Source organism: Lissotriton vulgaris, chromosome 1_1, assembly GCF_964263255.1.
Source record: "Lissotriton vulgaris chromosome 1_1, aLisVul1.2, whole genome shotgun sequence".
NCBI lineage: Eukaryota > Metazoa > Chordata > Amphibia > Caudata > Salamandridae > Lissotriton > Lissotriton vulgaris.
This window is the reverse complement of record NC_141685.1, coordinates 796780663-796796367: the sequence shown is the minus strand read 5'-3', so window position 1 is coordinate 796796367 and position 15705 is coordinate 796780663. Positions and strand designations below refer to the sequence as shown.

The 15705-nt window shown below is 44.6% G+C and overlaps 1 protein-coding gene across 3 annotated transcripts in view; it reads right to left on the bottom strand.

Annotated features, from left to right (window-relative positions):
- Positions 1–6694, bottom strand: part of ASTN1 (astrotactin 1) — a 666610-nt gene extending 659916 nt beyond the window's left edge. For all 3 annotated transcript variants that reach the window (XM_086956551.1, XM_086956560.1, XM_086956570.1), the window contains exon 1: positions 6123–6694. In XM_086956551.1, coding sequence (XP_086812677.1) covers positions 6123–6405 — 283 coding nt within the window. In that variant the 5' untranslated portion in view covers positions 6406–6694. The remainder of the gene's footprint in view (positions 1–6122) is intronic.
- Between the last annotated feature and the right edge of the window lie 9011 nt (positions 6695–15705).

Below are 15705 nucleotides of genomic sequence, written 5' to 3'. Positions count from 1 at the left end.
CTATCAGGCAATGAGAGAGGTGATGTTTTTGGGTTCCCCCTAAGCAGATGCCTTGAACACAAAGAGCATACCATGCTGGACGATTTGGTGGTGGTCCCATCCTCCTAGGACCACCCCAAGCAAAGTTGTGGGGAAAAATACAATGCCAATCAAAGGCCCAGCAAAACATTATGGGGCGAGATTCTAGAGTGCAGTGAATAATATAGTATTAGCTCTCAGCTGAGCAGGGAGAGCCACTGCCCTTTGAGGAATGCTTTGATATTGGATACAATAATATTCACTGCACTCTAGAATCTCGTCCCAAAATGCTTTGCACAGCTTTTGGTTGGGATTGTATTTTTGGCCATAAATGTGCTTGGGATGGTCCTGGGAGGATGGGACCACCACTGAATTGTTCAGCATGATGTGTTCTTTGTGTTCAAGGCATCTGCTTGGTTCTGTCCCTAGGTTAGGGAGGACCCCGAAATCATCACCTCTCTCACTGCTTCCTATTTTTCGTTTTCATTTTTGTGAGATGACTACATGTATTTTAGTATGTAAAGATACAGTTACTTGTTGTTTTACTGTAAGGTTTCTGTTTTATTAATTGGGATGAGACAGGTTTATGTTCAATTCTGCAGAGTTCCGCGCAGTGGTACTCTGCCAACTTTGCCCACCCTTACTTTTCAAGTCCCGGAAGTTCCACCCTAGGCCTTGCAGCAGCAGAAAAAATTGCAGTTTCGTCAACTAAAATATTAAGCAGCTCTTGCTCCTAGCCTGCCTATATTGGTAAAGTTTTTTAAGAACGTTGTCAGCTTAACATTTAGCAAAGCTGGCAATATTATTTCAAATAAAAAGATAATATTGCTACCTACTTGGCTCAGCAACTTTGCACAGCGTACCTCAGATACCCGTCTTCGGATTGACATCTATATCTAGCTGCTAAGATTCTGAGGTCCATGCTGCTCTAGTCCAGGTTTTTTCTTCTTTGAATTCTGGGACTTGTAGTCCTGTTTTATGAATGCGGAAACAAGACTATAAGTCCCAGAATTCTAAGAAAAATTAGGCCTCAGTGGGATTTTAACTATGCATAATTTTGTGGTACAAAATGTAAGTTAAATTGCTGAGATTATTCCACTACGCCACATCCCATAATTTCCAGGAGGAACTTTAACGTGATATATACCATTCAGGTAATTTTTTTGCGCATAGCTACAAATCCAAACACGAGCATCAGTGTTTTGAACGCGACCAACCATAAATCAACTAAAAATTGCATTTTTAGGTTGAATTTCTACCCAAACTGGGCAATTGGGTAATTTTTTTAGTGTGAGGTGCATTTCATGTAACTCCACGCAATTTCCTGTAAATTTGCAGTCATTTTGTGCAATTATGATACATGAAGTTGCACAAGTTATTCTCACTCATAGATAAAAAACCAGACCGAAACAGCGCATAACAGGTGGACCCAGGTAGCTTTGCAGGGCTATCTATAGAAGGACACAGTATTTTCATTTAGGGCAGTACACCATAGCATGCTCTACAAAAATATCTCAGATGTGAACCCTACATTACTAAGTCCATAGTAATCCTAAGGACCAAATATTAATGGATAGATTCAATAAAAATATTCCAATGTGAAGTATGCGGAACACTGTCTGGGAAAACTGCCTGTGTGTAGCAAGCTGTTTTGCTGTCCTCCGTCACACCCCGTCCAGGCTTTTTAGTAGACAGCACATTGCATTCTGGGAATTGTAGTTGTGAGTTTAACACTGAACTTATGTACTCAAAAATCCAAGCAGGCAACATACTGTTGGCTAAAAAGTCCAGACCAGCTGAAGGTATGATATATTGCAAGGAGTCAATTGGTAATTATGGTGCAGCACAAATGTTTCTTCAGTACAAAGCTCTATACAGCATGAACAGTTTCATTGTGAAATCAGAGAGCTGTCCACAATCAAAAGAGTTAGAATACAAATGCAATGCAATGTGGATACAGACTAGAAGAATATGCAGTCTCTGAGCTGGAAATCAGTGCTCACTTGGGGTCCCTGAGTGCAGATCACTGTTCAAGGCAGTAATTTGGTAAAGGTCGGGATATAATGTACCCTCTTCTGATGCTCCACTGCTGCCAAAAAATCATCCCTCTTTCCCTATATTCTGCAGTGCTTTGAAAGCCCTAGTAAACGTGTGGGCGCCATGCAAATCATATAAAAAGATACCGCCATTGATGAGATAGTCGAGTGAGTTGAATGGCCGCTGTTGCTGCTCTGTGTGATCTGCATGCAAGGGAGCAAACATCAATGGGGGAGCAGGTGCAGTGGCACTGAGCTTCATGGTAGGAAGGGGGGGTCTGATTCTGAACCCTAATTAGCATGGCAACTTATTGCTCAAGCAGTGGTGAGAGGGACCTGTATCCTTGCCTGGCACCCTTGCTGTGTGCCCCTGCCAGGGCCGCAGCTTGGTCTGTAATATGGGGGTGGGTGGGGGGGGGGGGTTCAGGTTTTACAACAACTCTGCTGGCATATCCTATTAAAATACCTCTTATAATATTAAAATAACCAACATTGTTAAGACCTTCAAAAGAGAGAGAGTAAAATTCCTAGGTGAAATCTGACAGACTCCTCACCATACCCGACCGAAAGCCCCTGTACCCAACTATTTACCAGAAAATACATTTATTTGGGGGGTGTAGCACACCAGACACCCCCCCCTCCGCCCCCTTTGAAGCTACGCCCCTGGCCCCTGCCTAATGCAGGGGCATATAGCAAGTCTCAGCGAGTTCAACTCATGCTTCTAATTTTTTTTTTTATTCTTTTTATTAACAACAAAGAAAAAGGGCAGTGGTCAATACAGTCAGAGCATTCATTATCCACATTTGCAGTGCAAGAATTCACAGTACATACATAATATTTATGTTACAAAGCATTCAGGGCAATACTTCACATTGCGGTCACAGTGCAAGCGGTTTGTCAATCTGGACAACCCGGGGTGGGGGGGTCACAGATGTTGCCTCTATATTCATTCATGCTTCTAATTTTTGATTGGGTAATAGCAATTGCTTATTTAAAAATGCTCTGCATAAAGCACTGTAGATAAAAGCGTCACATTATGAACTAATAGTTGATGTTGTAAATAGCACTCCTCCGTGGTTCAGTTTGTTGACGACTGTGGGAAATAGGAGGTAAGAACTTTCACCCAGACATCCTTGCTAGACCACAAAGTTTGATCCGTGTGACTTACCGTATCTCTAGTGCCTACATTCTCTCATCTACCTGAAATTTGAAGCATGAAGAAATTGACACACTTCATAAAATGAAGCACATTTACACATACATGCCCATGCCAAGCCAGGTGAGCAGCAGAGGTAATTTACAATACAACCAAAGTAAAACTCTCTTATATCAGATGAATGCACAGAAGGAAAATGGCAACAAAGGAATCTGATAACACATTGTACCAAAGTAGAAACGGGAAAAACTTTATGGGAGCACTTTCGCACGGAGCACTTTATGCACTACCGGTTGTAATGCACTAGGACACTCTTTTGGCAAAGCACTATGCTCCAATAATGAACTTCTTTTCATTCACATGGTGTTTCTTAACTGCCCCTTAAGCAGAAGTTAGTATAGATCACTTGTAAAAACCTGGGTATGAAGCACTTTACCAAACTATTAGTCGCAAAGTTTTCGATTATTCTTTTCGTATTGTAAGACGCTTTTATCTATGAACTTTCTTTTAATCGAAAATGTTTCCTTTAATATTAACTTCTGATTAACTTTCTGTATGGCTTAAGATTGCAATGATTTTAATTAATCTGCAAACGTACTTACTTATATTGTACCAATGTTAGAAAACACAAAGTTATAGTAATAGACAGCTTTGTTTATGTTTGTTGGTACAACATATATTCCGGTATTAAAATTCATATCACAAAATGTATTAGATTAGAGCCACAAAATGATGTTGCTAGTACTTTCGTGACATTCACTAACAAAATCTTCCTCCTGAAAGTTGTTATAAACCCTCCAGGGCATGAGTCGGGGGTCCACGCGGTTACGCAGCAGCCAACCACTATTGTCACAGAGTGGACACCTTCGCCCCTGCTAAGAAGTTGGACCCCAAAGAACTTGTCCCCGTGGAATTTTTGAGACACCAGGACAAGTTCATCAGCTCCTGCACGTTGTCTGCTTTCGATTCCGAGCAGCAACGTGCAGGCAGCGAGGGGGATTTTTTTCACCACCAGCTGAGCAACGTTAAAGACAGAAGTTAAGGAACCATCATGCCTCCTTTTGATGGAGTATGGGACTTGAGCTGTCCTGGAACCTCGCAAATGCACCATTGAGGAAAGAAAAGGCACAGCTTGTTATCTCTTCACAGGTACTTAAGAGATGCATGCTTTTTACTTTGTTGTATATAAGTGCAAGCACTGAAAGAATGTCACATGGGTTGGTCTGTCTCAGTATTAACACAAAGAACGATTTAAGTAGCACTATTTTATTTCGTTTACAGTGCTACGCATCCCAATGCAGAGTGTTAGAGCACTTTACATAGCATACACATTATCCATTCCAAATATATCATGTAAGTGTGTAAATTAATGTACAAGATGTGATAGTCAGTGTTACAAGGTGTAGGAGTCAAATACCCTGCATAGCTCACTGTGATCTACTAGAAGGATTACAATGTATTAACTGAAAGTAACAAAGGGATCTCTGTATTCAAAGCAGTAATCCACTTACTTATCTACATGAAATAAAAATCTCTGATCTGCATGTTACATGATATGCTTTGCAGGAGACAACTTTTAAAAAAAACATATTTGATTGCATTTTCAGTTGGCACATGTTATAACATACATATGTCAGAGCATTACTTCCAGTGAGGTCACTTTCTGGGATGCCATGGGGAATGTCACGCGTCGTGATGTCATGTGCTTTGGTCGCACGCGTCATGATGTCACTTACATACTACCTAACTTGATCAGTCTCCCCACTTTATTTTGATGAATTGTGCCCTGCAACCATCCCGTATCCCCAGAACCTTTGCACCTCCACCCTATGCTTCATAAACTGTGTTTCTACTGGAACAACTTGGTCTCCTCTCACTGACCACCTTATGACTCCCAGACCCTATCTCGTAGTGCAGCAGTCACTCTAGACCCCTCCACCCTGTTACAGCCATGTGCCATGCTCATTGCTATCAGGTGAGTTGGTCCAATTTAAAAGAAGCAAGACTACAACTCCCAGAATGCATTGGTATGTCAAATGAAAACCGAGAACTGGAAAAGTGGTGTTCCGGTGAAATGGAATTATCTGGTCACTCTAGCCATGCAAATGTGTTCACTGGACTCTGTGCCATGGCCTCCTTAATCCTTATGATTCTGGACCCTAAAGGCCTTCTGCAACTGTGCCTTCAGGCCCAGGGACACTGACACCGCCACATTCACCCCAGGCCCCTGCCACACTCTACCCCACGTCCAGGGGCTTCTGTGGCCTTTAGGTGCCAATTCCTAAGCCCTGGTGTATATTCCACCCTGTTCCATGCTTCTGCATTCTGCCAACTCTACGCCGCTTGTCCTTCAGCCGCTATATATCCGTATATCTCCCACCCACCATATGGCCCCTTTGCCTCATACTTTACCATATCTGTGCGGCAATCACCCTTTGACTACACAACACATTGACTCTAACCTCTGCTACATTCTGCCCATTTACCCTACTCCACCCATACCCCGAGCCACCTATGCTGCAACAACCTACGGCTTCCATGCCTAGGCAACAATGTACCGTGATACCCCACACGCTGCCCACCCAAGAGCTGTGCAAGCTCATTTCCGGCCACCCATCCCACCACACCTGCTGCCATGCCTTGGGCCTATCGATGCCCCGCACGCTGAAACGCCTGTGTGCTGACCACCCTTGACCTTTCCACCCTTTAGTCCCGCCCCCTACCAACCTAAGCATTACACCTGTCGCTGCCATGACCAGGCACGGTCCATGCACCTGCCCTCTCGAGTCCCAGGGCCAGGGACACCCTGTCCCATGCTCCCTGTCATGCGCATTAGCCTGGCTATCCCACGCACCCAGCCGGTCCCCAGCGCCCCCGCGCCCTCCAGCACCCGCACCCCACGCCAGACTCACCCAGAACGAAGTAGGGCAGCTCCGTGTTCTCCAGGTCGTCCACGACGGCGATCTCGCCCGGGAAGTCGTTGCGCACGGAGAAGAGCAGCTTGGGCTCGGAGGCGGACGGGCTCTGCATGATGCTCAGGTCGTTCTCCCGCAGGAAGGGCAGCGCCGACACCGTGATGCTCTTCAGCTTGCACTCCAAGTCCTTGCCGTGCTCCTCGGCGGCGGCCATGGCGGCCAGCAGGGCGCCTAGAGCCAGGAGGAGGCGGCCGGTGGACCGCCGGGGCCGGGGAGCCATCTTCGAGCTGTGGTCGGCCCTTCCCGTGCGTCGAGCTCCTCGCCGCGTCCCCCCTCGACAGGAGAGGATTCACCTCATCGAGTGAGCCGCGGAAATGGTGGTTGTTACTGGCAGCAGCCTCGTCTCCCCGCGCCCCCCATCCTCTCGCCTTGCCTCGCTCTTCCGCCTTCCTTTGCGCACAAGATGGAGAGGCGGCGGCGGCGGGCTGGGGACGTCCACCGCAGTGGCAGGCGCGGCTCACGGCGCGGCAGCTCTCCGCCCGCTGCTGGTGCTGAAGCCGACAAACAGACCAAGAGAGGCACTAGAGCAGGAGCCGCCGAGCCGCCGCTGGTCTCTCGGCGCGTCAGCGAGGAGCGCTCTCGCCCACCTGCCCCCCATGCCACTCCGCCCTGCTCCAGCACCCCACCTTCTCCGCTGCTCCCCAGACACCTGGGGCCGGTGGAAGCCAAGATTCTGGGGCTGCCTTGCTATGGAGCCGGCTTCCAAACAGGCTGTGGTGGCTACCAGACTACAGCCTCTCGGCGCATCTGTTACAATTAAATCTCAGCACAGGAAGGCCTTTTCCTCCCTCGGGAGAACCCCAGCTCCCCTGGGTGGGAAGAGGTGGCGAGTGGAGGGGTGAAAAACACACGTCAGGTGTGTGAGCAGCTCACCTAATGCTGTTTTTCTTTGTATTCTGCTACTTGTAGTTTTGCCTCTTCAATTATGAACAATAAATAGGATTGGTAGGCCCTTAATGTTTTAGTTACCAAAAGTTCCTAATAGTAGCTTTAGTGTAATTCAATTATTGACCTCGTGAGGATGAAGCCTCGAGCCAGCCCTAGCCGGAATACAACTATTACCTGGATACTGCGCACACCTTTCAGTAGCAAACTTTGGACACTCCGAGCTACCTTAATGGAGCTGGGCAAGGCTCCAACCTGCATGTTTGGCTGTGGCTCGGCTCTTGTTCAGTAAGGGCTGGCGAGCCGACCCAGAGCCACGGCCATCGATGCTGCAGTTTCACTCCCTAGCACAGTTCAAAAAGACAAAAACAATAGTTGAATGACAGCTGAGTGAATAAGGTATACTATAGTACTTTTATAATAGTGTGTGTTTGTTGGCATGTGCGTTAGATTGAATTCGTATTTATTAAACATGATGTCTTAATTTAGATCACAAAACAATTAAATATAAAGTAGTGTCTTTTGGTGTTAGCTGGGAGGAGTAATTTTCAGCCAGTGGCTGAATTGCTCAATGGGTAAACACAAAACCTCATTTCAAACCTCTCTGTCCCCACGTGACCAAATTGATTTTCTGAGCAGATAATTTCACTTTTTCACTTTCCCGTGCATCAACTTTGAATGTCGAATCCACGAACACCTTTTAGGAATTCGCTGAAGGCAGTGCTCTATTTTTTAAAAAACTCACCTTTGTGGTTTAATTTAATAAAAAGTAATGCTGCTCTTCAAACAAAATACAGTGGCCGGGGAAAAGTTAATTTATTGTATCTATTTTTTTAACACTCAATGTCATTGCAAAGATGTAATCTAATGTAATAAAGTGAAGCACAAGTGTTCAGGAAATAAACTATTTTTTATTGTGAAAACGTCCTTTGATATCTTCACATGTCTTTCGCAGTTTTATAAATGCCTGTTCAAAGGTGGTAAGCAGTATAAAAATATCACAATTTATACATCAAATCAATCAATCGATCAATCAATCAATCCACTTTATTTGATTTTTTAAAATCATAAAAGTACAAAAGAGAAAATACAGAATACACATCCCATAAAAACATTAGAACAATCTGTATATTACGATGATTTTATACCTAAGAAGAGAGCGAAGTATATCAAGATTATCAAAACATCAAATCTTTTGATTGCATGGATTGCAAGAACACAAAGAAATACGTATTTGCAATGCCAATAGGTCTTGTTTTAAGGTGACAATGCATGTAAACACAGGCATGCAGAAATCGATTTTCATGTGATAGAACATTAAAGATAGGCCTACGCGCTTTGCCACTGCTTGATAGGAGGTGCTGGTGGTAGTGATAGTGTTGGTGGTCTTGCTAATTTTAGTGGTGGTATTGGTGATAGTTATTTTGATAGTGTTAGTCGTATTAACATAGGTGGTGTAGGCAGGATTAGTGGTAATATTCATGTAGTAGTCATGGTGTTGTGTTCGTGGCGGTTTTGCTGGTGATGGTGTCACTGCTGGTGATGGTATTGTTGGTGGTGGTGCTGTTGGAATTGGTATTAGTATTGGTGATATTGGTATCAGTAGTGGATTGACATTGATCGCATGGGCGGAAAATCCGTTTCGCTCGCGGATTTTGCGGATTTTCGGTAAATTCGCAATCCGCGAGATTCGCGAATCTCCCGCAAAATCCGCAAATCCGCGAGCAGCGGATTTTGCTCGCACTGCTCGCACTGTTCGCGTGAGTTCGCGGCTTCCCAGTACAACTTCGCGCCCCGCGAATAAGTGCAAAATTGCAGAAATACGATCTTAGCAAAACTGAAACTACTTACCAGGTTCAAAAGTTCAGGCTCATCATTAGTAGCCATTTCCTGTAGTGCTTCCTGAGGGGCCCCTCCAGAGTTCAGTTGCCAGTTGCAACTATTATGTGACCCTGCTCTGAACCTCAGAATAGTTACACATATGCCACAAAGGTCCTGAATTACAGCTAAGGGAGACAAGCAGGAGCCAGGCTGGAGGTTCAAATCCATTAATCAGCCCCTAATTCATTATTGTCAGTTGGGGCAGGGCAGGTGTTGTAACTAATTTTGCAACAATGAAAGCACTTAGCAAGTTCAAAAGATCACTAATCAGGAAGCACTAAGGAAGCAGGTGCCAGCGAAAAAAATATTCTGTGACACATTAATCAGCCCCAAATTAATTCAGGTCACTTGAGGCAGGGAAGGTGTGCTTGCGTTGCCACAATAATGTACACTGACTGGACAACCAGAGGGTGCTGTGATGAAACAGAGGGTGGCATGGGTGGGCCAGAGGGTGGCATGAGTAGTCAGAGAGTGGCAGTGGTGACAGAGAGTGGCAGTGATGAAGAAGAGTGTCCCAAACAGGCTGGACACGTAGAAACAACAAGTTCGCGAAACTTGCGACCCGACAGGTAAGTTCGCAATTTGCGACATTGTACAAAACCCTCGTGAACTGGCAGAAACGCGCGCAAACACACAAAAAAAAAATCCGCAAATTCGCGAGAATTCGCGGATTTTGCGGATTGCGAGTTCGCAAATCCGCAAAATTCGCAAACGCGAGATTCGCAAAATTCGCCCATGCTATTGGTGTAGATCTGGCGTTGGGGTGGGTGGCATTGAGTATAGTGTCATACTGGAGGTAGTGGGGTATTTGTGGTTTTAGCATTGGTGGTCTTGTTGGAAGTATGGGTGTTGGTATTTGTGGTATTTGTGGCATTAATGATGTATTGGCTGTGCTGTTGATTGTGATGGTTTTGGTGGTGGTCATGATCTTAGTGGTGGTGATATCATTGGTGTTGCTGGTACTCTTGGTGGTTTGCTGTTGAAGGAATGATATTCATGATGCTGGCATTGGTAGTGGGGTTGTGGTATTGGTAGTAATGCATTGAAATGGTGGTAGTTTTATTGGTAGTTGTGGTATCAGTCATGTGGCAAAGGTGGTGGAGGTACTAGGAGTGGTGTGGTAGTGGCACTGTAGGATTGGAGGTATTGGCTTGTGCTAGTGCTATTTCTGTATTGGATTTGGTGTGATATTGATGGTATTGGTCCAAGTATGGTATTGATTGTGGCGTGTTATTGGTGGTCTGTGGTATTGGTGATAATTTGGTATTAGCGGTATTGGTGGTGGTACTTGTATTGTAGCATTGATATTTATACTGGTGGAGAGATGGTATTGACTGTGTGATTGGGTGTGCCATTGGTGGTGAGGTGGTGGCAGTATTGGAAGGGGTATTGGTTGTGGTGGTTTTAGTCTTACTATTGGTGGTGGTAGATCATATTAGTGGTGTTTTTGTATTGAATGTATGTTATAAAGAATTGATGTGACCAAAAGTGTGATCATTTAGGGTACTTTTTGGATGTGAAATAGTCGCTCATGCATTGCAATTCAAAAATCCCTTTGAAAGCAAAATGATATAACAAACGAGTAGCAGAACAAAATGAGAAATACATTCTCCCCTGGCCAACACCAAACATCTCTATTTTTAAATAATATGTACAAAAATGGAGCGATAACAAGGATAAAGCTGTCCTTAGCCAGACCTAAAACTAGAGTACCTCCCTTGCCCTTGAACAGCCTGACATTTCTCTGAAACCCACGAGAGGATCCTGCAGGCACCAGGGATAAGCCAAGAATAAATAAGGTTTCTATCTGAATGAGTGACAGGGTCACCCGCCTCAAGCTGTTTATGCTGGAGAAGGGGAGGGGAAGACGCCATGTGAGGAAGTAAGCCATGTTAGTGGGTGGCACCTTCAAAGCACACCGGTATACTGCTGTTGTCTTTGATCTATGTATTGTTCTCACTGCCACGCTATTGCAATCTCGAGGACTACTGGAAGGATGAAAGTCTGAGTTAACCCTGTTGGGATGAATACTTTCAGAAGCTGGCAGTCAATCCCCAGGTTTATTAAACTCGGAATGGACTCTATGACCTTCAAGGCGCTCTGTTTTCAGAACACTGCAAGAACTGAGGGATGCAGGCCTCATTCGGGCTGGCTGAATGGGGTGAGACATGACCAGCGAAAGGTGGTTTCTCTTACAACATCAGTCAGAGCTTCACTCAAGGCTTTTCTCCCCCCAGTCTCCCACTTATGGCTTCTCATCGCACAGCTATGCCTGGTACTATCCAGCTCCTAGAGGCTGACGTAACGATCAAATACAAACTAAAAGGGTAGAAAGATACTATCACCAGACAAGACATAAAACCCACCCGAATGTGTCATTATCTCCTTTACACACTGCTCACAAAACACCAATAACAAAATACCAATATCAATTCATACAAATCATCTGTATACCCTCATGCGTGAAAAGTAGCGCTAACAAATCTACTGATTGATTAACTGATTGACTTATCTGTACCTAGTTAGCATAGCAGAAATGAAGAGCCCACTAACAGGACTTATGATGACAGATAAAGCTGATATTTTTCAGGTTGCATAGAAAGTATTAAAAGCTTGAAATGTGGTGGGTTATCGGGTTTGGCAGTTCCTTAAACCGGCGCCTGCCGATTGTATGTCAGGCGATGCTATGGAGTATTATCTCCATATCATGGCCAAAATATCCTTCACAAAAATATTATATTGACAATTCGGTGCAGATTTTCTATTATTAACTCTGACATTTTGGCGATATTTAGGACACTGTGGGGCCTATTCACAAACCTCGTTTTGCAGCATGTGAAATAGTACTTCAGTTGTACTACCTATGTACTACAAAAGGCTGTTGACTTATGGGCAGAGGAGAGCCCATAGAAAATCATGTTAAATGAATATAAATATGTTGAATATACATATATATATATATTTATATATATGCTAGTGGCGATCGGCACTGGGTAGTTCTAGTTAGGTCAGCTTTTCCATAGGAAATGTTTTTTTTGTGTTGCTGATAACTTTGGCCCTTTTCGACAAATCTCCACAAAACGTTCCCAAAAGGTGATCTATCAAGCAGGGACCGAGAAAAAAGGGGGCGTCCCATAACACAAAATCCTCATGCATTTTCCATAGACTTTTTTAGGCAGGGCTTCAGCAAGAACTGCTGAACGGAATTTCACCAAAAATGTCAGGAAGCTAGATCTTGGTAAGCACCTTGTGCATTTTGTGATTTGATGTAAACCTGTGCACTAGTTTTTTACTCTAAATTAAGAAAAATATTTGTATATCTGGACGGTTGGGTCTGTGAAGGACTCAAGAGACTCTAGCAGGAGCGCCAATTTAAAAATAGAGCATTCCGATTGGCTCGAGGAGCTTTATTTGCCTTGGGCCATTCACTCCTACAGGGGTCAGACTCTTGCTGGAGCGAGCACTCGGATTGGCTGCCAGCAACACAAGAAGAATGTTGTTGGCAGCCATTACATGACTTGGAGACTTAATCTCCTGTCCTGTAGTTAAAAAAACCATAATGGGGCAGGGTAGGGACACCCCGCCCCCCTAAAACCCAATCGAGGAGGACTCAGAGGGACAACGGGGACCAAAGTACAAAAAGAATCAGCATTTTTTGCTGCAAACTCACAAGATTCCCAACGGAACCGGGGTAAAAAGAAAATGGAGGCTGGCCCCATTCTTCAATTATAGGCCACAGGGTGCCCACCCAAGGGGCCTCATTTCATAAGGGGAAGCGGGTGCGAGGCCCCCTCCCCAAGCCTACCCTAGAGGTAAAAAACGTACAGTTGTTCATTAGAACACAGTGGGAAGCTGCAGTAGAACACAGGGGAATCCACTGCTACTGTTATGCGGACAATTTACTACAAATATCAAACTTTATTCTCACATGGCTGAGGAAGATAGTGTGAACTTATACCAAATTTGCTATCATTTCAGCTACTAGAGCACCTTCCATAAACTCTATCAGAAAATCATGAAAGAAAACAGTTTTCAGACAAACATGGTTCATCACATCCCAGCAGAGGATCAGAACCTACAGAAATCCCCAAAATTAATACAATGCACAAACAAATGATTATATATTTTGACTAAAACCGTCTCTCACTCTGCTCCTTTTTGAGACCCTTAAAACCTAGCATTCACTAAAACGCATTTTTACTGGGGGCTATGTCTTGAGTTCTGCGAAGGCTACCTCAAGATGTTGTCCATGTTGCAGCCAGCCAACCAAGGTGGGGTCAAACTGGGACCCATCCTCCACATGTCAATGCGGGTCAGAGTTATTTATTTTACATGTATTTTTAGGACGCCAAGTGCATGTTCCTAAGTTCTAAAATGGCTGCCATAACATATTGTTCATGTTGTGGCAAGCCAATCAAGATTGACTTGTCCCCTTTAAATTGATCACTCTAGACACTAATAGTCTAGGTATGCCTTACTTTTCAACCCCTTCATGCTCAACCTTACCCTTCTTTAAACCTTTAAGGGCTTATTGTAGTACGGCGGTCCTGGGATTGCTGTACTCGAGGTGACGGTCCAACCACCTCCACAACTGCGGGTCCGCCTGCCATATAATGAGTGTGGTGATGGGACCACCATGAGACCATTGTCTCTGCCGGGATCACCGCTGCGGTGGTGGTCTGTAAATGGCCTGAATATGCTGGTGGTGATGATACCGGCACTTCCGAGCATATTTTTTTTTTTTTTTGTTCAAAGCTTTTTTATTTGGAGCTGCAAGAAATACGACAGTACATAAGACCAGTTCGTGGATATACATACATATACATACATTGCTATAATGAAATCATAAATAAGTCCAGAAAAAAACATAAGACCAGAAACAAAAAACAAAATGTCCACACTCAATGTCTAATAAGCAGATGTAGACGAGTTGCGTCCAAAGTAACACGATGACTTGTTTAGCATGACCATTATCACATGACACGACCTGTGGAGAAAAGAACACCAACAATGGGTAGCAGAGGCAACATGAGCTAAGCATTTGTGTAGATCTACACTGTATACAATGGGAGGATGCACATGACAGCTTATGTAGAAAAGTGCACTGAGTACCAAGTGTTCAGATTCATGGGGGTTTGAATGCGTCAAAGTGGTCATCTAGTGCGGACCAGAGTTTCCTGAGCGGCGGCCTCCATGGGGTGGAAGTTAAAGATATGTTATCTGCACCTCTTAAGTGGGAGACCCAATTTAGCCAGTGGGGAAAGGAAGCTTTGTGCGTGCTTTTCCAGTTATTAAGGATGATTTTGACCCCAGCCGTCAGCAGCAGGTCCAGTAGGGCTTTGTCATCATCATTGAGTGTGACGGCTTTGGCAAAACCTAGAACAAGCGTTGCAAATTCCCTTGGTAAGGTGATATGGAGTACTGTGTGTATGAAATCAAAGATCCTGTCCCAATATGAGGTAACACAGGGGCATTTGAAGATTAGATGTTCCAGATCTCCACCCATATTCGCACAATTCCAACATGTGTCGTCGGGTTTGATTTTGTGAAGGAACAACCTCCTGGGAGTCCAGAAGGCCTTATGAAGCAGCCAGAACTTGGTCTGTGAGAGTGTAGGGCTAATTTTGTGGCGGGTGGTTGATTCCCAAGTGCTGGCCCAGATAGTGTCTGAGTTAGGTGTGGAGGAGAATGAGTCCCAGTACTTTTGGAGAGGTGCATTTAGGGTGGACGATTGCGGCCGCATTAGTTTGTACAGTCTAGAGACTTGGTGCCCCAATTTGTTAAGTGAGGTAAATAGACCCGGGAGGGAGGGGGGGACAACCGTCAGGTTAGCCTTCGCTAGTGCTACTTTAATGTGTAAGAAGTTATAGAATTCAACGTTATGGAGGTGGAACTTATCCTGAATTTCTTTGAAGGTTAGTGGATGCGAGTTCTCGATCAGTTGGTGTGGGAATAAGATACCCTTGTCTATCCAGGTGGGGTAGTTGAGAGGCTTCCCTTTGTATACAATTTTGGGGTTATGCCATAGAGATTCCCAAGAGGAGAGACGGAATTGATGTGGGAGGCATTTACTGATCTTTAGCAGAGCCAATTTAGTATTTTTGAAGATGGGCCCCGGACCTAGGCTGGGACGGAGTTTGGCGGTGAGTAGGGCGCAGGGGTTAAGACCCTCAAGAATAGATTTTTCCACAAAGAGCCACACTGGGGTGTAGTCAGATTGGGAGGAAATCCAATGCGACCCTTGTTTTGCTAAGAAGGCGATCTGGTAAGTTTTGTAGTCTGCCAGATTGACCCCACCTAATTTCTTGTCTAGTCGAAGTTTTTTTAAACTGATTCTGGCTTTTTTGCCCTGCCAGAGGAATGCCGAGATGACTTTGTCCAGTTTGGAGTGGAATACATTAGAAAGGAGGAGTGGGAGCATCGTGACCAGGTAGTTAACCAGGGGGGATATCATAATTTTTATAGTTTCAACCCGGCCCCACCAGGTGAGGAAGCGGGGTGACCATCCGTCCAACTGACTTTTGATTTTGTCTAGGGTTTTGTTCTCGTTGTGTTTAAGGGTACTCAAAAGCTCATCAGTGAATTCGATCCCCAAGTATTTAATCACTCCCGTTTGCCAGAACAGGCCCGAATTGCCCAGCACTTCTCTCGAAGTGTGGATATTAAGAGGTTTTACTTCGGACTTATCCCTGTTTAATTTGTACCCGGAGAGGGAGGAATATTTATCTATTGAGGACATTAGTGCGGCAATGGA